The sequence below is a fragment of the Ictalurus furcatus genome, chromosome 22 (assembly GCF_023375685.1).
Source record: "Ictalurus furcatus strain D&B chromosome 22, Billie_1.0, whole genome shotgun sequence".
NCBI lineage: Eukaryota > Metazoa > Chordata > Actinopteri > Siluriformes > Ictaluridae > Ictalurus > Ictalurus furcatus.
This window is the reverse complement of record NC_071276.1, coordinates 12,152,479-12,175,811: the sequence shown is the minus strand read 5'-3', so window position 1 is coordinate 12,175,811 and position 23,333 is coordinate 12,152,479. Positions and strand designations below refer to the sequence as shown.

At 39.1% G+C, this 23,333-nt stretch overlaps 3 protein-coding genes across 5 annotated transcripts in view; 2 read left to right on the top strand and 1 right to left on the bottom strand.

Annotated features, from left to right (window-relative positions):
* Positions 1-220: 220 nt before the first annotated feature.
* On the bottom strand, positions 221-4,045 carry hspb11 (heat shock protein, alpha-crystallin-related, b11). Its single transcript, XM_053610879.1, has 5 exons — positions 3,869-4,045; positions 3,662-3,768; positions 3,486-3,551; positions 1,643-1,686; positions 221-1,546 (listed from the first exon to the last, which is right to left on the bottom strand). Exons 1-5 carry the CDS (start codon positions 3,958-3,960, stop codon positions 1,454-1,456), a joined length of 402 nt encoding a protein of 133 aa, XP_053466854.1. The 5' UTR covers positions 3,961-4,045; the 3' UTR covers positions 221-1,453.
* On the top strand, positions 4,045-10,737 carry smn1 (survival of motor neuron 1, telomeric). Of its 2 annotated transcripts, none has more exons than XM_053610878.1 (9): positions 4,045-4,208; positions 4,505-4,576; positions 4,714-4,833; positions 6,368-6,565; positions 6,649-6,810; positions 6,939-7,013; positions 7,866-7,976; positions 8,078-8,152; positions 9,835-10,737. In XM_053610878.1, the coding sequence occupies exons 1-8, from the start codon at positions 4,053-4,055 to the stop codon at positions 8,129-8,131; spliced, it is 948 nt and encodes a 315-aa protein (XP_053466853.1). In that variant the 5' UTR covers positions 4,045-4,052; the 3' UTR covers positions 8,132-8,152; positions 9,835-10,737. The 2 variants fall into 2 exon arrangements, with proteins under 2 accessions (XP_053466853.1, XP_053466852.1); XM_053610877.1 differs by lacking the exon at positions 9,835-10,737 and adding an exon at positions 8,863-8,973.
* A 1,427-nt stretch (positions 10,738-12,164) lies between these two features.
* The window catches only part of rtkna (rhotekin a), a 72,278-nt gene continuing 61,109 nt past the window's right edge, over positions 12,165-23,333 (top strand). For both annotated transcript variants that reach the window (XM_053610871.1, XM_053610875.1), the window contains exon 1: positions 12,165-12,899. In XM_053610871.1, the coding sequence (XP_053466846.1) occupies positions 12,789-12,899 (111 nt within the window). In that variant the 5' untranslated portion in view covers positions 12,165-12,788. The remainder of the gene's footprint in view (positions 12,900-23,333) is intronic.

Below are 23,333 nucleotides of genomic sequence, written 5' to 3'. Positions count from 1 at the left end.
TCTCTTTATTACTTTAGTTTTTATATATAATTTATATATAAAAATTATACTCACTGTTGGGTAAGTTACTAAAAAAAGTAATCCACTCCAGATTACTAATTACTACTTTAAAATTGTAAGCTGATTACATTACTGATTACTGCATGTAAAAAGTAATCAGATTACTAATTACTTTCAAGTTAATTTCAAAATCTATCAAACCTACAAAAATACACTACAAAGTGAAACTCGTAGTTCTTTCAGTAATTTTAGTGCGTGTCAATGTATGACATGATCAGAAAAAGTTGGATTTATCATAAAACTTGCCTCGGGTGTTGTCACTGTTTGTAGGACTATCAGACCGATAAAATATAAAACTTTTCTAACTAGGCTAGTTTGGTGTCGCTAGCCAAGGGGAGCCACAACATCATTTTCTAGGTTTAGCTGCTACAGTACCATGCAGCATACATTATCTTTACTTATGCTCTGCTCATATCACATTCACATAAACTGGAACTCATAGACATTTACACACTGTTTTCCTGCTCAGCATCATTAGTCATTATTAGTGTTTCTGATTCAACCCCTTTACTGATTAAAAAAAAAATAGTCGCAGTATATCAACTTTTCCTCTCACTGACTGTGTGAGCTAGCGTTTGGCAGAAGTGAGAGTCGTGATTTTATTTTAAAAAATACATTTTACTTATAGTTTAATTAACAATAAATTTGTAAAGCAAGTAATGTGATTTTATTGACATCAGCAACTAATTAAATGATATAAATGTAAAATGTAATGCATTACATTACTGTGTTATCAGAAAGTCATTAGAATACAGTACTTTGTAACGTGTTATACCCAACTCTGATAAAGATAATAATAATAAATAAAGAATGGGATTATTGAGCTGCTTTTTAATGTCAAGTGTCACTAAGGGTGAGTTTCTAGTGTAGGACTAATATTGAGAGTCTGCAAAACATGTTGGGATTAGCATACCTGAGTGACTTTAAACAGTCAGATTATTTGACATGTTTGACAGTTTAATTTAGTACAAAATACAGTGAGTTGTTTTTTTTTTTTTGGATTGTTTGCTGTACAGTGCATCTGGAAAGTATTCACAGCGCTTCACTTTTTCCACATTTTATGTTACAGCCTTATTCAAAAATGGATTAAATTCAATATTTTCCTCAAAATTCGACAAACAATACCCCATAATGACAACGTGAAAGAAGTTTGTTTGAAATCTTTGCAAATTTATTAAAAATAAAAAACAAAAAAAGCACATGTTCATAAGTATTCACAGCCTTTGCAATGACACTCAAAATTGAGCTCAGGTGCATCCTGTTTCCACTGATCATCCTTGAGATCATCAATGGAGCGCTGTGAATTGCTGTGAATACTTTCTGGATGTACTGTACATGATGTAAAATATAATGAGGCTACTTCACAAGTCCTGGTGACCCATTAAAGTCATTCTCATGCCTGTATGCCCACTCTGTGCACTGAGACAAAATGATCATATCCAGAGAGGATGAGAAACCGTAGCTGTGTCGCGTTTGAGCCGTCAACCTGCAGAAAACACATTCATATATGGGTTATATATTACATTATAGTTCAGCTTTAGTAGGCAGGACAGAACAGCAATGAAGAGAAAAAAAAGCTCACTGGTATTTCATTTGTTTGTAGACCTCCCTCTATGTGTTCAAACTCTAAAAGAGAAAGTTCATGTGAGTTTCATTAAAAACACTAAGACTGATACAACCTCTGGCAAACAATTATGGAATCACCACAACTTAGAGGATGTTCACCTGGCTTTTTTACTTTGTAGCAAATAAACAAATCACAGATAGATAGAAATCACACAAAACAATTTTTGTTTAATAGCTGAACATTCTGGCTTTGTATTTTAATTAATAGCATTTTTTTCCCAAATTAAGCAGACAAAAAAATTATGGAATCACCTTGTAATTTGCATTTCTAAAACAAATACCAGCACAAATCTAAAAATGCTACTTAGTCTGCAGTTAAAAGAGAGAGTGCTTACACACCTTAACCTTGGACTTTTTGAAAGGAAACATGGCCTCAACAAGAGAGTAGTCAACTGAAACAATGGAAAGGATTATAAAACTCCTTCAAGAAGGAAATCCAAACAAAGTCTGTTGTTCCCAGTCAGCTGTGTCTAAAATTTGGTGCAAGTATAAACAAAATGGGAAGGTTATAAAAACGTCAAAGGAAGACGTCAAAGCGTCAGGATAGAAAACTCAAAGTGATGTGCTTTGAAAATAGAAAATGCACAACAAAACAAAAACAAATGGGTGGAAACAGAAGTCAATGTTTATGACAGACGTATAAGTAATCAGTTGAATGAAATGGGATTTAGGTATAGAAAATCCAAACAAAAACCAGCACTAACACCTAAACAGAAGCAAACAAGGTTACAATGGGCTATAGAGAAGTGATCATGGATGTGGATGATTGGATGAAAGTGATATTCAGTGAGGAATCATGAATCTGCATTGGCCAAGGAGATGATGCTGGAACTTTCGTCTGGTGTTGTTCTAATGAAACACAAAGACGACTGCCTGAAGAAAACAATCAACTTTCCCCACTCGTTTATGATATGGGGTTACATGTCATGTAAAGGACCAGGCTAGACCTCAACAGTCAGTGCAAAGGTGTACACTGAAATTTCGGACACTTTTCTCATTCCATCGATAGAAAATAGGTTTGGTGATGAAGTCATTTTTCAGTATGGTAATGCATCTTACCACAGAGTAAAGAGTGTTAAACCTTTTCTTCAGGAAAGGCACATCGACTCAGTGACATGGCCAGCAAACTGTCTGGATCTCAAACTGCTTGAAAATTTATGGTGGAAATTTAAAACATCAGTCAAAGACAAGGCTCCATCCTGTGAAGCTGATCTATCGACCACTATTCGAGAAAGTTGGAACCAACTTGATGGAGAATATTGTTTTTCATTAGTTAAGTCCACGCCTTAAAGAATTCAGGCTGTCATAAAAGACCAAGGAGGAGCAACAAATTACTAATTGTGATTTTTTTCCGTTGATGATTCCATCGTTTTTTCCTCTACTTGATTTGGAAAAGAATATGTCTTAAATAAAACACTTTCACTGGATTTGTTTGAGGCATGTTTTACGAAGCCAGACTGTTCAGCTATTAAACATTGTTTGGTGTCATAGCTCTGATGTGTTTATTTGCTACAAAGTAAAAAAGCCAGGTGACAAAAACATCCTCTGTGTGTGTCGATTCCCTAATTTTTGCCAGAGGTAGTAAAACCTTGTTATTCTGTGGACTTAAATTGATAAAATTCACAGGACCTCATTCAGTTGTACATGTTTAATTTTTTTTCTTTTCTTTTTTTTGACACAGACTGTTGTTTGACGAGTATTTTTGTGTCCGTACTGTTTTACTGACTCAATAGTCAGGTTTGTCTCAAACCTCATTGTATAAAATAAAATAAAGGTAAAAATTAAAACCGTATACATACCTTTCTCTGCCATGAGGTAAAATTTCTCATCCTCTTGTGTGCTTTTCTCTATTCTTAACTGTTTTACTGTAACAAACAGTTAAAACTTAATGTAGTGTTCAGTAAACTCACTGAAATCACTGTAAGATGCCAATGTGCACTGCAATGTACAGGTGGACTTGAATTTGAATACATACTGTTAAAACTGTCGATGGAGATCACCGATATTTTCATGTTATCTGGGAATCGGATGATGAACTCTTGAGGAAACATTCCCGTCGACAGCCAGAACGTCTCCGTGTTTCTGCAGTAAAATCAGATATAATCAGAACATCAGTTCCCTGTTTGGAAAGAGAGAGAAAAAGACAAATAACTAGCTTTAACGTTAAGCCATAATAACTCACCCATCAATCATGCTTTCCGGTGGATGATTCTCATCGCTGGACGTCACTAACACAACCTGAGCACCAAACGAGCTTAAAGCGGTGTTTAACATCAGATTAATCTCTGATCATCAGTCAGACTGAACGCTTAATAAACACAAACGAGCGCGCGTTGCCAAGCAGCCATTCAAGCTAAGACCGTCGCATGGAATTGACGTCATCAACCTCCGGCACGTCAGGGCGCACGCTACTGCATTCGGGAAATCTTTTGCAGTGTGTTTATCTTGGTGTTGGGTTTATATGCGCGGTTTTCATGGCAAATGGAACAAGTGAAGTTGTGTTCTGTCGCGGAACCGGTCAGGTGATTAAATGTAGTTACAACAGTTTCGTGGCGTTAGCTTTGGTGGCTAGTTTTGCTAATTGTTAGCTAAGTGGCCTGGTTTTAGCATTTTCTTCTTTTAAAAAAACAACAACAAAAAACAGCCGAGTGAATTATTACAGCGTGATGTGTTTGTAAGACGAGAATTCGTTTTAAATCTGTATATTTATTTACTTTTGTCGTTATTTTTACTGCCAGGAGTAACCAAGCGAGTAGTGAACTGTCACTGCAACCGTGTGTAATTCCAGGCTGTAATTATTCCTGTCTTTTCTGCACAGAGCGACGACTCGGACATCTGGGACGACACGGCCTTGATTAAAGCTTATGATAAAGCCGTTGCATCGTTTAAGGTGATCATGTTAAATGTGGACAATGTGACGTCACTTCCCAGACACATGCTGAGTAAAACTCACACGAGAAACTTGAGATTTCTGTCTTCATCAGCACCAGTTTTCTAAAGTGCCTCTTGTTTTCTTTTCTTCTGCAGAATGCGCTGAAAGGAGAAGACGCTATGGCTCCACATGCAAAAGAGAAACCTGGCAATAAGCGAAAAAACAACAAAAAGAGCAAAAGCAGAAAGAAAAGTAACACGTCTCCTGAAGGAGAGGTAAAGCACACAGCTTAGACATGTGTAGTGATGTACATGCTTCTTCAATCTTGCTCTTTATTTTTTTTAAATTGACAAATTATGATACACATGCCAGCCTTTATCACAGGGGGAAAGCACATTTTTTCAACTTGGGATTTTTCACTGAATTTCTAAGGAAATTGTGTAATTTAACCACAAACAATTTAGACATGTTTTACCCAGCCAGAAAACTGTGCAAAGAAATGCCGTAGCGTGACGATGCCTTCAAAAATAATGAAATTAAATGTTTATACGTTTTTAACAAAATACTATAAAGAGGAGTAAACAGTTATAAATGAAACAAAGGCAATATTTATTGTGATGACCCTTTGCTCTAAAAACAAAACAATGAGTAGTCTGGTAGAATTAGTGCAGTTTTATAAGGAAATGAGCTGTAAGTGTTACTGAGGGTCTTGCAGAATCAGCTACGGTTCTTCTGGAGATTTTGACTTTCGCACTCGCTTCTTATTTTTTCAGCAAAATGCAGCAGCTTTCCTTGTTTTTTTTGTCTGAAAAGTGTCTCTTACCACTTAATATGCTGCTTTCTTTGTTGACATACTAACATGTTTCTGTGCTGGAAAACAAATGTTTGGAAATTTTAAATGTTTTTGTGCTGACTCGTTAATATAGAAGTCATGAAATAAAACTCTATAGTGGGCTGCCTAAGACTTTTTTTTTTTTTTTTTTTTCCCTTCTTCTTTTTTTTTTTATAGCACAGTACTGTATATTTTTTACTTGGTTGAATTCAGAGAAACCATGCTTTCTATAGGCTGTGAATGAAGGTCGGATGTCACATCCATTATGCAAATTGTCACGTCCATAACTCGTCCACGTTTTTTTCCTTAGTAATATACACTGACCAAAAGTATGTGGGCATCTGACTATCACACCCATATGTGGTTCTTCCCCAAACTGTTGTCACAAAGTTGGAAGCAAGCACACAATCGTATAGAATGTCTCTGTATGCTGTAGCATATCCATCTGTCTGTCCGTCCATCCATCCATCCATCCTTTTCCATAGCGCTTATCCTACACAGGGGAGCCAGGAGTCTATCCCGGGGAACTCGGGGCACAAGGCACCGGGAAACCCTGGATGGGGTGCCAACCCATCGCAGGGCACAATTGCACACACATTCACACACTACAGACAATTTGGAAATGCCATTCAGCCTACAACGCATGTCTTTGGACTGGGGGAGAAAACTGGAGAAAACCCCCCGAAGCACGGGGAGAACACGCAAGCTCCGCACACACAGGGCGAAGGTGGGGTTTGAACCCCCCGACCCCCAGCCACTAAGCCACTCTGTAGCGTTACAGTTTCCCTATTCACATCTGTTTTATAGCTTTGTCCAGAAGTTAAACAGTTTAAATTAGCAACCAGTTACCTCGTCTACAAGCTCCCTGTAAGGTCGCATGGCAGGATTTACACATTTCTCATAAATCCTAAGACTGCAAATGTAATTCATCAAGTGCGGTGTAAAACTATAAGGAGTGTTGTAATCGTCTTTTACAGTGGAACGTCGGGGATGCCTGTTATGCGTATTGGTCTGCAGATGGAAACTTGTACGCTGCTACCATCTCCTCAGTCGACCAGGAGAAGGGCACCTGCGTCGTATATTACAACGACTATGGAAACGAGGAGGAACAGAATCTGAGTGACCTTCTCACAGACGCTGCAGAATTGGACGGGGAGTCACAAAAGATGGCTGACGTACGTGACCTGTTCATTCCATTTCATATGTGCAATAATTAAGTGTACAAGGGAGTACGTTCTAATGCTGACTAAAATTGCAGGGGAAAGAGGTGGAGTCTTCTACAGAGGAGACTGATAGGTCTTCTACTCCACATCAGTCTAATCAACAGAAACACAAAGCTAAAGGCAAAGCTCCGGTGGTACCTCCTATGTGGGGTCCTGGCTTTCCTCCTTTTCCTCCTCCTGGCTCTCACTTCAGAATGGTGAGTAAATGTCTAGAATACACTAAGTGCTAGTACCCATGAATGGTTCAAACACTGATTACAATGAGTGATGGATATTACCATAACGAACACGGACCATGTTTAAGACCACACCATGTTCTCTTCAGTCTGACAGCAGAAGAGCAGGAGGCTCTGGACCATCTTTCCCTGGCTGGTCCCCAATGATGCCTCCAGGTCCACCGGTGAGGCACCGTTCCCTAGGCATGGGTCAGAATAATCAGCTAATCAATTAGTTGCCTAAGACCTAACTAGTGATTACTGAGGTCCACTAGTAGGTTTTGTTTATCAAGCCCACCATATACTTTAGGCCTACATCTGTCAATTTTATTGGCCTTAGCCAATTTTTCCCACCAATCAATTTGTCAATTTCTTCTGTGGAAGTGCAGAGAACCAATCAGATTGCAGTCTTTAAGAAAAGGAAGGTTATGTCCAGAAACGTGTACAGAAGTTATGAGATTCTCTGTGAGCTTGACGTTGTTGGCCAAGTAAAAAAAAAACAAAAAACAGTTAAGCTATTTCATTAAGAGGAAGAATTTAAGAAGAACCCGATACACATTTTGCATCATGAATTTTAAAGCCGCTGCCATCAAAGCCTGGCCTGTAGTGCTTCATGTGCTATAAACTTCTCATTCCTCTTCAGTAACCACTTTATCTTGGTCAAAGTCATGGTGTACTGTGAGCAGCGTTCCAGTTATTGTGTCAAATCCATTCCATTCTCTCTTTGTTTATAAATGATGCTTTTTGGCAATAAAAGGTTACAGTTGGGCTTATTTACAGAGCAGATAGCAGTTAGTTATTCAAAGGACTGCGTCCATGTGTCCGGTGTCAGGTAGACATGGCCCTAAACCAGATAAAATATACAGGAAGTCCTTGAACCCGGTTAATCGACTAGTCTTTTGCCCATTTCTGAAATTCATTGTTCAGATCTATTGATCAAGTCGGCATGTCGAAGCTACAAATATACAAAATACTAGTAGTACAGTATTAATCAGGTTAAAAAGGTAACTAATAAAAACTCCTCACCTCTGGCTCAGATGATCCCACCACCACCACCAATTAGTCCTGACATGTTGGAGGATGATGAGGCTTTAGGCAGCATGTTGATCTCGTGGTACATGAGTGGCTACCACACAGGATATTACCTAGTAAGTAATTACTACATTCACTACATTCATGGCACTGAGCAAAGCATGCCAGTTCAGTCCGAAAAATGAGTTTTCTAATTGCATTGCGTGGGGTCTTACAGGGCTTAAAACAAGGGCGCAAAGAAGCTGCCGCAAAGAAGTCCCACTACAAATGAAGTAATTTGTAGTTCATTCTGGTAAGTGTTTGATTTTTTTTTAAAATAGATTTTTTATAGATAAATGGTTGTAAATATTTGTATGTGAACATGCAGCATACTGTGCTTTTGTGAAAGTGTGTATATAAACATGGTTGCAAACACCTTGAAAGGAAAGTTTCCTTATATTTGTTTCCTGCTTTTTGCATTGTGATTTCATAATTATTGGCACCCTTACCAACCGTAAACCTAAATAACACAGCCACTGAGAGAGATTTTGAGCTTAAAAATACGGGACGTAATATACTTTTAAAACTTTCAAAATCATCAGCACCTCTTATAATGAATACATGGTGTTGTCTTCCATGGAGAGAATAACCACATTGAGCCGCTAATGATTAACAAGGTTGGACACATTTGTAAAGGGATCATGGACCACAACTCCATGAAGATCCTTCCTTCTAAGGTGTACTCGTGCGAACTGCCTTCTTCAGTTCAAACCAGAACTGCGTGTTCTTTTGTTAATCATTATTGGCTTTTACAACACTAGTACCTATGATTATGCAAATCAAATACATAAATCAAACTCAAGTAGTTTCTCCAGTTGATTGAGTAAATCATTGGAACCTTTGTTTGCAGTAGTTATTTTATACAGTCATGTTTGCCCATTCTCATGAAGGGTACCATTAATTCTGGCATTGGCTGTATTTTAATATATTGTGCATTACTTAGTTGTTCTTTCTCTACCACAGGTTAAAACTGATTTCAGACTCGGATGAGGTCTGAAGTTCTGTACTAGATTCCGGTTCATGTTTTGTATTCTTTGTACATAAATGAATTAAATGTTATATGTTCTGTTTTTCCATCATGTGTCCAAGTGTGGTCTTTTTACTGTGATGGTTTGTGATTCGAGGTTTAAATTCTCAGGAAAAATGAATAAATAAGTAGATATTTGCTGCTCTTGACAGCACACTGTATGATAGTCAAATTTGATGTGACTTTGTGACATTTTCATCTTCATGTTTTGTTCTGATGGCTTGCCCTCTTGGCACTATGACAACACTGTACTGTAGGATGGCTACACTAATTCTGAATTACCCTTTTAAAGAAGATAAATTGGTAGTCAGCATAAACCTGCTTTCTCGTGGCATCTCATTCTTATAAACATCCATCCATTTCAAATGTAATAAGTGTAGTGAAAATATCAGAGGATTGCATTAACTGGCAATGGGATACTGTAACTGAGCTGAAATCACCAAGGGACTGAAAAACAGGGGTCTCTAGTGGTCTCTTTTATACTCAACTAACCCCTTGCCTGCCTGTCTGATTGGACCTATTTTTAATCTGGTTTTGAATTACTTTAAAATGGCATTAAAGTGTGTAATGAAAATGCTATTAAAAGGTTACCAAATTTGAAACTGAAACGCTTGAGTTGCTAAGTGTGTGTTCTAAGTGAAGATTCGTTATATAAATGATTTTATTGAATGTAGTGTATTCTTCTATCCATGAGTGAAAGACACACCACAAGTATAAGCCTGGCTGAGACACTCGAATAGGCAACGAGTCACATTTCGCCTGTAATGTAGAGTCCGTTACTGTATCTGTCGGATTAAGGGCAAAGTACTTAAACGTAGTAGGTCTATTTTTAGTATTTAATGCTGGTTAAACTGCTTTAGCTACTATGTAACTAACAGTATGGCACGGTGGTGCTGTTTCTTTCACAGTTTGATTAACAGTGCTACCACACACGGGCTTGATGGACAACCGGATCTAATAAAAGCGGCGTTCCAGTTTGGGCCAACTCAAGAATGGTGTTGAAGCTTGAGATCGCTGATCTCCACGATTCTTACTGCTTTCAATTCTGACAAACAGTTCTTAACCTTGCTTATAGTAGACCTGTACAACCTGTATAGAGCTTCTCAGGCCAAGAAACACTTTGACTTAAGGAACAGTAAGTAGTTGTATGCATATTACTGCAATAAAGGGTCCCCTCTATCTCCTCTTATAAGCATATAGATGTAATCAGATAATGGCCTAATAAGATTATGCATTTTGATGTCTTCATTGAGGTTTGAGTAAGTTAAAAAAAAAAAGAAGTATATTTGGGTCAGGGGCACTGTTATGAATGATTAGAGTGTAGCAGGGTGGGGTTTTTGAACACTTTAACCCTCATATTCTGTTTACTGTTAGCAATGGATGTACTTTTTGCTTACCTGGGGAAGAGATGGTACCAGGATGCATTATGGGAAGAAGACCAGCCGGCGGAGGAAGTGTGATACTCTGAGCAGTGTTCTGCTGGGGCAGTTAGTTAAATACCTGAGTGGAGGTGAATCCTCTAGAGGATCAAATATTGAAGGCATAATAGAAGAACTGATCACTTCAATTTTGTTGACAAAAAAATTAAGAAATTCATCTCAGGATTCAGGACCAACAGCCCGAGAAGGATTTAGCACAGAATCAATAGTATTAAACAATATTTTAGGCTTATTTGCATTCACATCTATTTATTTGGAGAGATAATGTGGTTTTGCCTCTTTCACTGACCTCTGATCATTTATTAAACACGTCTTAAAAATATCCTAAGAGACATGCAGTTTATCTTTCTTCCACTTACGCTCCATTTTCCTGCACTCTTGTCTAAGAGCATGGGTACAATCATTAAGACACGGCTGAAGAAGTATCTTTCTTTTCAACTCTCCTGGACTTGAGTGGAGCGATAATATCTAAGGTAAGAGAGCAAGTATTATTAAAAACTTCTACCAGCTCCACAGTATCCATGTGATTATTAAAAGCATCAATAAAATGATCTCGAGAATAACCTGAGAACAGACTAGCAGGAGAGGCGTGGATGACACAAGACATGTTCGTAGGCTGAGTGCTAGAAGATGAAGGACAGAAACAAACAGACTCAAACATAACTGAATAATGATCAGAAATACCAGAATCGACAACCTCAAGATTAGTTACAGCAAAACCCGAGGACGTTACAAGATCGAGTGTATGACCTAAATTATGAGTAGGACCGGAGACAAACTGCACAAGATTCAGGGAATCAGGTAAGACTGAAAATAGGACATATAGGCAATGTAACATAGAGTGAATATGAATCCACCTATTAGTTTAATGTATTTATGCCAAAGGAGCTGTAAAATACAAGAACGGTGGTATAACATTCACAGAAAGTAAATTTCTCCTTTTTCATGTTCAATAGAGAAAATGATAGCCACATTAAGTAGAAGGGGCACCGATCTGATACCTAATTGGATTTGGGTTGTTTTTTTGTGACTAAATGTTTATATGTGAAGAGACAAGATTGTATTTTTTATGTTAGGGCTGATTTATTTAAAAGTATTACTTTATACTTCATGATATCTGCAATGTAAGGGATTTTAGTGTGGAAGCTGTGGTTGTGTTTCAGCTGTGTATTTTTCCTGCATTTTCTTAAGTGCTTCAGTTAAAAAAATAAACAAAAACTTAAAGCAAGTTTTAAAAGAAAAGAAAAGAAGGGTATCGATATCTTTATCGCTGTTGGAAAAGAAATAGGGGTATCGTGTCATGTCTAATTTTAAGTAAAAATGAACAGGCTCATTTTTACCCCCACAAAAAACACAAGAGCTAATGTCACTGCTGGGTTGAGAATAATCCATCCATCCATCCATCCATCCATTTTCCGCATCTTACACAGGGTCGCGGGGAAGCCTGGAGTCTGTCCCAGGGAACTCGGGGCACAAGGTGGGGGACACTCTACATGGGGGGCCAAACCATCGCAGGGCACAATTGCACACACTCTCACACACTACGGGCAATTTGGAAATGCCATTTAGCCTACTACGCATGTCTTTGGACTGGGGGACGAAACCGGAGTACCTGGAGGAAACCTCGAAGAGAACATGCAAACTCCACACACACACAAAGGCGGAGCCAGGATTCGAACCTCCAACACCGGAGGTGCGAGGCAAACATGCTAACCAATATTAAACCAATAGTGATGCTGTGGTCAGAAGATGAAACAGACAAAGAAGAAGCCTCTATTGGTCACATATATGTTACAGCACAGTGAAATTATTTTCTTAGAATATACCAGCTTGTTAGAAATCTGGGGTCAGAGTGCAGGGTCAGCCATGATACAGCGCCCCTGGAGGAGGGAGGGTTAAGGGCCTTGCTCAAGGGCCCAACAGTGGCAGCTTGGCAGTGCTGGGGCTTTAACCCCCAACCTTCTGATCAGTAACCCAGAGCCTTAACTGTGCGCCACCACTTAACTAGAATAACACAAACTGCACAGAAAAAAAGAGAAAAAGATGAGCAATAGAGTCTAACTGTAGCTACATCTACAAAGTGAACCAGCAAAGTAGGCGTGCCAAAGTGTAGTTACACATGGCATTCAGTCAAGCTGCGCTATAATAGGTGTCCACCAGGGGTCGCGCTTCAATAACAGCTAACCGTAGGGCGCAGACTCCGGCTCGCCTGTGAGCTCACTTCACTAATACCGGGATTGTCATCTCATCTGACCGTGAGTGTGCGTCTGAGAGCCAGCGCGCAACACCGTATTTAATCACCGGCGCTGAGATTCACTGTGTAGAAGGGGAGAGTACTTCCTGATACTTTTCTTCTGAAATTCTAACCCACAGATTGGGGAAAAACAGTGTTTTGTTTTTTTATTTATTTTTAAACCTTTACAATGTTTTGCCGAAACCAGTCCACCAGAGTCACCATCGCCCGCGGCTCTGCTCTGGAGATGGAGCTGCGCAGAGGGAAGTTCAGACAGAGCATTTTCATGGACACACCGCAGGTAGGCTTCCTTACACCCTCTACTGATGTATTCACTCACTTCTAGTCCTAAACTAACAAACCTGTCAGCGTCATTGCACAAGTATTCAGTAATGTGACGGAAATTCTGACTTACTATTTATTAGAGTAGTAAATAGTCTGTGTGTTCTGTGTTCTGTTTACTACTGCTGAACATTAGCATAGTCTTTAGCTCAGTGGAAAAGTTATTGGTTATTTTATTTCACTTTATATTAGATTATTATATTTGTTATATTCGAGTTAAATTGTAAATGGTATAACTAAACAGCATAAATTAACTTTATAAAACTGAATCCGGTTGCTTTGGTTACAACGGAAGCGCATACTAGCGTACTAAATGGTATGAACGTGAGTATGTATTAAGAGTGACGCGAAGCTTTATGGCCTACTATCTAGTACGCTAGTATGCGAAATATTAAGCTTTACTGTTTTTATGTGGCCTACTATCTAGTACACTAGTGTGCAAAGTCGGAATCTTTACTGTTTTGACCTTGCCTACTATCTAGTACACTAGTATGCAAAGTAGGAAGCTTTACTGTTTTGAAATGGCCTACTAACTAGCATACTAGTATGTGAAGTGTGAAGCTTTACTGTTTTGACATGGCCTACTATCTAGTACACTACTCTGTAAAGTATGAACCTTTACTGTTTGGACATGGTCTACTATCTAGTATGCAAGTATGCAATTTATGAAGCTTTACTGTTTGGACATGGCCTGCTATCTAGTACACTAGTATGCAAAGTATGAATCTTTACTGTTTTGACCTTGCCTACTATCTAGTACACTAGTATGCAAAGTATGCAGCTTTACTGTTTGCATACTTGCATACTAGATAGTAGGCCATGTTCAAAGTATGAAGCTTTATTGTTTTGATCTGGCCTACTGTCTAGTACACTAGTATGCAAGTATGAAGCTTTACTGTTTGAACATGGCCTACTATCTAGTATGCAAGTATGCAATGTATGAAGCTTTACTGTTTTGACATGGCCTACTATCTAGTACAGTAATATGCAAAGTAGGAATCTTTACTGTTTTGACCTTGCCCACTATCTAGTATGCAAGTATGCAAAGTATGAAGCTTTACTTTTTTGACATGGCCTTCTATCTGGTACACTAGTATGCAAGTATGCAAAGTAGGAAGCATTACTGTTTTGACATGGCCTACTATCTAGTATGCAAGTATGCAACATATGACGCTTTATTGTTTTGACATGGCCTACTATCTAGTACACTAGTATGCAAGTGTACAAAGTATGAAGCGTTACTGTTTGGACATGGCCTACTATCTAGTACACTAGTATGCAAAGTATGAAGCTTTACTGTTTGCATACTTGCATACTAGATAGTAGGCCATGTTCAAAGTATGAAGCTTTATTGTTTTGACCTGGACTACTGTCTAGTACACTAGCATGCAAGTATGCAAAGTAGGAAGCTTTACGGTTTTGACATGGCCTACTATCTAGTACACTAGTGTGTAGGGATGTCACGATACCAAAAATCTAGTAGTTGGTACCGATACCACCAAAAGTACACGATACTCGATACCAAAGTCGATACTACGGTGTGGTATAAAATTAAAATAATAAAATTGAAAAACTCTCTTGGAGGACATCCTCCTCTGGCTGATACGAGCAAAGAAAGAGAGAGGGGGCGGGGGTATTTTAGTGATCAAACATTGTCTGATAATGAGTGGGCGTGCACTCCTAAACGCGCGCACACACACACACACACGCATGCACCTTATACTCTGAATACAAGCATTAGTTTAAATTCACTGCTATGGTGGCAGGCCAAAAAGATTTATTAAAAGCATGAACGTTTGAATAATTATTAGTGACATTAGACTACGTTTAGCTGACAGGACACGGGCTGAATGGCGATGCATGGTGGCCCATTCGGAGGTAGTTTATAACACTGCAATGCGTTAGCGTCATTAAAAATAACTGGCTATCCCTAACATTACATGGAGCATAACGTTAGCTGGTTTCACGGCCACAATGCCAGCTGCCTCAAACAAACATAATATAGGACCGTCTTTCAGGTGCTTCGCCAAATTGCAGGTGTTTCCTCGCTTTGTTTGAAATGAACGATAGCATCGGTTGCACACCAGAAACCGATACTAGCTTTCCTCTCTTTTCCTCTCAACGAGTCGGGGCGGAGCTAAACTTGTTAAACTAAGCTAATCTTCTGTAGTTTTTCCCTTGTTCTTGTAGGCGTTCCTTTTCTTCACCACTTGTGGAACGACTAAAACACTTGTGCGTATTTGCTGCCCCCATCAGGTCAACCTTGCTACTTTCGGTACAATCGGTACCAACGGAAATGCTGAAAAACAAGTACCGTCACGTTTTAAGAATGTTGGTACCGACTTGGTACCGAAGTATCGGTTCTCGTGACATCCTTACTAGTGTGTAAAGTATGAAGCTTTACTGTTTGGACATGGCATACTATCTGGTATTCAAGTATGCAAGGTAGGAAGCTTCACTGTTTTGACATGGCCTACTATCTATTACACTAGTATGCAGGTATGCAAAGTATGAATCTTTACTGTTTTTACATGGCCAACTGTCTAGTACATTAGTATGCAGGTATGCAAAGTATGAAGTTTTACTGTTTGAACATGGTCTACTATCTAGTATGCAAGTATGCAATATATGAAGCTTTACTGTTTTGACATGGCCTACTATCTAGTACACTAGTATGCAAAGTAGGAATCTTTACTGTTTTGACCTGGACTACTGTCTAGTACACTAGTATGCAAGTATGCAAAGTAGGAAGCTTTACTGTTTGGACATGGCCTACTATCTAGTATACTAGTATGTGAAGTATGAAGCTTTGCTGTTTTGACATGGCCTTCTATCTAGTATGCAAAGTAGGAATCTTTACTGTTTAGATATGGCCTACTGTCTAGTACACTAGTATGTAAAGTAGGAATCTTTACTGTTTAGATATGGCCTACTGTCTAGTACACTAGTATGCAAGTATGCAAAGTAGGAAGCTTTACTGTTTTGACCTTGCCTACTATCTAGTATGCAAGTATGCAAAGTAGGAAGCTTTACTGTTTGGACATGGCCTACTATTTAGTATTCAAGTATGCAAAGTAGGAAGCTTTACTCTTTTGACCTTGCCTACTGTCTAGTACACTAGTATGCAAGTATGCAAAGTAGGAAGCTGTACTGTTTGGACATGGCCTGCTATCTAGTACACTAGTATGTGAAGTATGAAGCTTTACTGTTTTGACATGGCCTACTATCTAGTATGCAAGTATGCAAAGTAGGAAGCTTTACTGTGTGGACATGGCCTACTATCTAGTATACTAGTATGTGAAGTATGAAGCTTTACTGTTTGGACATGGCATACTATCTAGTATTCAAGTATGCAAGTTAGGAAGCTTCACTGTTTTGACATGGCCTACTATCTAGTACATTAGTATGCAGGTATGCAAAATAGGAAGCTTTACTGTTTTGACATGGCCTACTATCTAGTATGCACAATATGAACTATGAATCATGTGTTATAAGTTTCTCATACCCATAACATGCCGTGTAAACAAACTTTGAATGCATACAGTATATTTTTTGCATAAATAATTTATTATTTGAATTGCTAGTTTTATTTGTTTTGCTTCTATAATAAAAATTAGGATCCAACTTCACTTGAAAGTGAACCTTGTGTAACCTCTAATTATTTTAACCAGCCTGCTTTAGGGACAGATGGAAAGTTTCTTGGGCAATAGTAGGTTTCTTTCTCCAGCATGTTTGCGGTGTGGGTTTCAGAGTAGTTTAGCATAATATTGTGGCTATCATGTTATTGTGCAGCAGGTTTTATGTCTAACTATGACAAATATGCAGTAAATCCTCTTCTTCCGTCATAAATAATAATATTGAGGTTTGTTTTGCAGATTAAACAGTTGGGCATTCAGTCTTGCTCAGATTGTAAAAATCTGATAGGTATCTCACAGCTGTGACATTGAACCCGAGTGCCCATTTACAGTCTCGCCTCTCTTTCAAGTTCTCGTTCAATATTCATGTGTGTTCATTCACACCGTTTACCTTGCTAACAATATCCCACTGTTATCTAAAAGAGATTACACCCTATCTGTATTTCCTGATATCTTTTTTGACGTCATGAATTATATCAACGTCCTTTGCATATCTCAGATTGCCTAAAGCTCATTGGACCTTTTTTGAAAATAATCTTTTTACCATGTGGTAGCAAAGCAGAGCTCTGAGTGCATACACTGGCTGACCTAATTGAACTTTTACAATGCCCGGGTTTGTGTACCAGGCTCAGGTTGCCGTGAGAAAGCTAGGTAAGAGCTGAGTGAAAAAAGTCCTGCAGCCTGGAAGAAGATAATGGCACTGCTGGCTAATCATCAATGATCTTGTTTTGATGAAAGTGTCTATTGATGTCCCGCGAGCTTTAAATAGCCATGAAGGGTATGGAATGGTCTTGAACAACTGCAAACACTCAGAAGTTGATTATCATAATGCCTTCTGGTTTAATCCTTACTCAGGCTGATGAACAACATAAACACCTGCATCCGTAGACATTAAGACAAAATATAACAGGATTCAAATAAAGAAGTAACAAGGGTATAAATGAGTCATTTGATGTCTGCAGATGTCCATAGTCTGCAAAAAATGTGCTTGTCTATCAGCATGATCTCTAGTGTTGGTGTCTGCATGTCAAAAAAATGAATGATTAAAAAGTCTGCACTATGCATAATTACACACCACATTCAAAATCTCAGATAAAGTCTCAGGTCTTACCATGAAATGAAACTTGCAGTTCAACTAATGTAGAATATTTCACCATTGTTTTAGGACCACAAAGTAGATAAAATCAATGTTAATTTAAAGAAGATTGTTTTTATCGGTGGAAGACATCAGGTGCATCTCAATTCGTGTACTTGGTAGTGTGTTCACACTGAAAAGTACACTTTAAATACCGGGATGATGCACTTAAATAACTGAATAAACAAAGTGTGGGATGTTGGACACTTCATGCACTCAACTGTCGCAGCTTTAATTACGTAGCGGAGGGGGAAGGGCTATCAGACTCCGACGCTGAATGAAAAATTAACCTTATAAAATTCATACGCTACACGGTTGAGTACATGAGCGCATAAGTGCATAGTGTATACTTGTGTCGCAAATGACGCACTATCATCTCAACTTTTAACTACATAAATGAATGGACACTTTTTTTCATAGATGGACTTCCTCTCATGACTAGTTAACTTTAGTGCTGAGACTCTGTGTAAGACGCCATGTGCTGAGAATGACCACGCCTTCAACTTACTCATTCATAAATCAGTAGTAATACTCATCCCGCCCACCAACTATGATTCACTAGTAGTTTCAGCCTCTGACGCTCCAGCCACGGGGTATGGAGTGTTGGATGTTGCAATCTGATTGGCTCCACACATTTGGGAGTCAGGGTCTTGTTTTTGATTCCGATTTTTAAATAAATAAAAAAAAATTTTTATACCACACTGTGGTATCGACTTTGGTATCGTGTACTTTTGGTGGTATCGGTACCGACTACTAGATTTTTGGTATCGTGACATAACACCGGGGTATTTTGGTATTTCCAACATAACACCGGGGGTAAAAAATATTCACAGAATCCCATCTTTAAAATGTATTAAAGAGGAGTTGTTGTTTTTTAACCAGTTAGTGGTGAGTAAACAAATCAGTCTCTCTTGTTTGCTAATGGGCTACATGAAAAGGTTTGTTCTTGGTCTGCCATGTCAGTCAAACTGCCTCTTACTATCAGAGTGGTTCTAGGCCACATTTATTGATGAAATGCACTGTAGTTAGAGGTCTGGCTGACAACACATTTTACAAGTGACTTTATCATGAAATAAATCTAAGTAAAGAAAACAGCCAATAAACTAATACATGTATTGGCAGTAAATTATATCTATATGTTCTGTTTTAAAGATGAACATTAATATTTCTCTTTTTTTCTTTACCTTTTTAAGAGCTGTTTCTTGCATTTGTATTCCCACTCAAAGCGTATAAGAAGTCATTTTGCTTTCGTTTTGCTTTTCAGAAAAGCACTTTATGGAAGCATGGTGTCTTAGAGTTTAGCACTTTTGCCTCGCACCTCTGGGGTTGGGGGTTTGAAACCGGCCTCTACCCTATGTGCATGGAGTTTGCATGTTCTCCATGTGTTTTGGGGGTTTCCTCCGGGTGCTTGGGTTTCCACCTCCAGTCCAAAGACACGAACTGTAGGCTGATTGGCGTTTCCAAAACTGTCCGTAGTGCATGATTGTGCCCTGCAATGTCCCCTGCCTTGTGCCCCAAGTTCCCTGGGATAGGCTCCAGGCTGTGCAACCCTGTGTAGGATATGTGGTATGGAAAATGGATGGCTCCGTGGTTGAGCAAGGCCCTTAACCCTCAACTGCTCAATTGTATAAATGACACAATTGTAAGTCGCTCTGGATTAGGGCGTCTGCAAAAATGCCATAAATTTAAATGTTAAATGGATGGAAAAGCACTTTATATACAACATGTCAGAATTTTTCCTCTAATAACTTTTGCCACGTCATACTATAGTGCTGCAGGGATGCTTTCCAAAGCTAACTGTTCACTTTTACTCATTCGAGTTTGTCTTCACCAGGAGATTTGAGTCATTTTAGATGGGTATACTTTCGGCCTTGATAATTTGTATGTATCTTTTCCAAAAGATTTAAAGGTTCTTCTAGTGAACAGCAGAATGATGCGATGTTTACTCCACAGCGCTGCAGAATTCTCGATTCTGATTGGTCAGAAAGTGTTGACTAATTTTCTACAACAGCAGGTCTGACAGTTGTTCTAACACTGGTTTATATCACTGCGATTGTTCTTGTTTCTATAGTAACAACTTGTATGACGGACGTTCCACATAAACTGATTTTTCAACAGTGTTTAATTGTTGATATGGTGAAGTTATCCATGAGGAGATTTTTTTATTTAGCTATTTTATTTTTGGACGGAGTCTCCAGTGTCAGCACATTGTGAAGTAAAAGCTGTAGCTTTGTTTTCTGACATGGACATGGACATGGAAGACTAAGGACAGAAGACTTTGTGTTTTCTGGTTTTCTGGTAACAAGCTGCATTTTTTTTCTTATTAACTTAAAGAGACTTAAAGTAATTGAAATCAGGAGCTAACTTGCTTCATGGATGTTCTGAAACATGAAAATGTAACCGTAAATGGATAAAATGTACAGTGGGTTAGGAAGCTGCTGCAGTAAAAGAGGAATAAAACACTTTAGGACATGCTGTTAGAAAGTAATCCTCTTTCATGTCATCATTGATTTTCACATATAAAAGCACAGCCCTGTCATGTTTTATTACTTACTTACTTGTTTCAGAGTTATTCTCATATCCATATTCTATGACGTCTTTCCCATTTTCCCATGTGTGTTTGTGTTTCAACTGTTTACTTATTTGTGTCAAGATGATCTTAACAGTATGTGTATTTTGTTGGCCTAATTGATTATAAAGCAAATCCTTCAGGTTGAACACCTTCATAACCTTGTGTTGTGATGGCGAGCTGCAGATACTGTAGTAAGAAAGGACATACCAAGTGAAGCTATTTTTATTTTCTAAATGTTAGGGGGTTTATTTTTTGCTTGAGTAAGCGGTCCACCAAACTATGCAGGCAGCCTGCTAAAGGACTTTTCTGGATCCGTCTGAAGGAAGTGGTTGGACGTGACGGAGCACCAGACCCACCCATCTGGCCGCACACTCCCACACCTCCTGTTCCTTTTTCTACAATCCACCCAATATGGACACACATTGTACATACTGTAGATGTGAAGCGAGCGTTGTGTATATGATCAGTCCAGTATTGATGACTGCCAGTATATTGTCCTTTGAAACGTTATACTCTGGAAGACACACACATACATACTTCCATGGAAGCCTTTATGTAAGTCTGTGGGTTTGTATTGTTTGCGAGGGCAGACACGGTCACTACGGACCGCTTCCTCAGGCGTTCTCTCCGTTGATGGGTTCTGCAGTGAATTTCCTTTAAGCGTTTTCCCACATTTCCTTCAGCTGCTTCTTCTTGGGTATCTTGTGTTGGTCCGCTGCAAAGGCTCGTGTCTTCTGTGGTTTTCATGCCAGGATTAAGCCATGTGGAAATGTTTAAGAAGGGACATAAAATCGCTCAAGTTTTCATAAGCCGGTTTTTTTTTTTTTTTTTGGGTATACTGTCTTAATGACTTGCATAAACCGAGTGCTTATCCTCAACAGTGCATTGTCTCAAATATCATCTCTTCACAAGCTGAACACTTTTTCATTTCCTGAAATGACAACTGCCATTTCCACTCTTTCTGAAATGACAGCTGCCCGTATCCATAGGAAAGGTGCAGGTAACATGAGCCCTGAATGAGCTTTTTGATGGTGAAGAATGCAAAAATGTCCATTTTGGCCTCTCAGAACAACCCTGAGGCACTGCACAACAATGAGGAATCACTCGACACCAGGGCCCAAACAGCAGAGCATGTTTTAGGATTGGAGTGCATACTTTGGGATTTCAACAGAAGGAGCCAAGAGTCCCAGGCAGAATGTCCCTGCATGTGAAAACCACACCGGAGGCTAATCGTCTACCCACTGAGGCCACGTGAGCTCTGCTCTTTTTAGAGCTGTCTTTAGTATGCAGGGCATTGCTCTGCCATGGAGCAGCTGGTTAGCAAAGAGGTGTATTGGGTTTTGTTCGCAGAGAGAGAAAGCGTGTTAACGTGTCAGCAAAAGCTGAGGGACAAATCTTGGAAGGCTAATAATAAGCACAGCATCCTGCAATTGTATTGCGAACGTAAATGCTCCGTTAAAGAATGAAGAAGGAATTTCTATACCGCTGACCACAGGTTAATCTGACCACAGGCATGAGGTTCGAACTGATCAGATAAAATGTGCGTACCAAATAAAATTGCGCTCATTTTGCCAGTAGAGTTTCCTGTATGCTTTATAGTCCGTACAGGAGGTGTTTTTTTTGTTGTTGTTGTTGTTTTTTTTGTTTTGTTTTTTTTTTGGTGATTGTCGCATCCAAAAATTTTGCTGCAGATTAAAAAAAAACAAAAAACAAAACAGCCATGTACAAACCTTGAATATTCATACAATGTATACAGTAAACTGGAATTTGCATATTGAAGGCTATAGGCTGTTGTAGTTTATGACTCAATAACACTTGCCTATATTGTGTTCGATGCTATCTATGATTTTCAGCAAAGAATGCACCAAAACCACCACATTGACCATTTTTTTACATACAAAACACATTTTATAACGTTTACCTAGACAGTTCAACATTTTTAAAGGTGGTTTTCACACTTGGCACGTTTGCTGCTGTTCGTATCCGAGTGCGATTGTTCCCGGCGCCCCCATGCAGCGCTGGTCTGGTTTCAGACTCACCATATTGTTTTATTTATTATTTTGGTGCTATTATGCGCAGCAGATATTATGCGCAGCAGTGGACCTCTTATGCGTCCCACAATGTTCTCCTGCCACTCATGGTACACTTGCGTTGTGGAAACGAACGATGTCGTCATCGGCTAAAGCGCACGTACAGGTTACTTTACTTCCTGACCAAGTGTGGACCCGAGTACGAGCTGCGTTCACATTCATGGGAATCACGGCACTGTTCCAGTGCAACCGAACTCTGACTACCTCCTACAGGTACAGTACCGCGTTGTGCTTCCTGGACCCCGTGTGCCAGTGTGAAAGCCCCCTAAAACTCAACCTGTTCTACTGTACAATAAAGGATTGCGTGTTGTTACATGTACTGTTGCAGCACTGCAAACGAATCCAGTGTTAGTTAGCCATTCATCATGATGGCACAAATGCTATTTGACTTGACCTCGCATTTCCCTAAAACACAAGGACATCAGGATGTGAAGCACGATCTTATATCTTATCTGAACAATGCACGGCTGAAATGTTGCATGGTGGGGATAATTGCAGCTGGTTCTTGAGATTTAACGATTTTACTGTGACCATCTTTTCATGGGAAAGTCATCAGAGAAGCCAGTGTCTATGTTTTCATGCCAAAGCCCAAATGTAAACTGCCAGCCCGAGTGGTTTTTTTTTAGGAGAGGAAGCACAATCTTCTGTTGAAACGACTGGATTGATTTATGGGTAGCTTCCTTCAGTCACAAATAAATCGACAGCACAAATACAGGGGATGACCTACTGATTCTGATCAGACGCCACATATTCCCACTTCCGCTTTTCTGTAACAAAGACTACAGATCATCATACCTGCAAATACGGTGACTAGTTCAGCTCTGCAGCTCCTAATGTTATGGTACAACCTTTTAAAACACACGTACTCAGAAATGTATTTTTGAGTGCACTACCCTGGTTTCAAACAAGCTAAGGCACGGCTTCATCTACTAGATTCACGTGGCATACTTAAGTCCTTAAT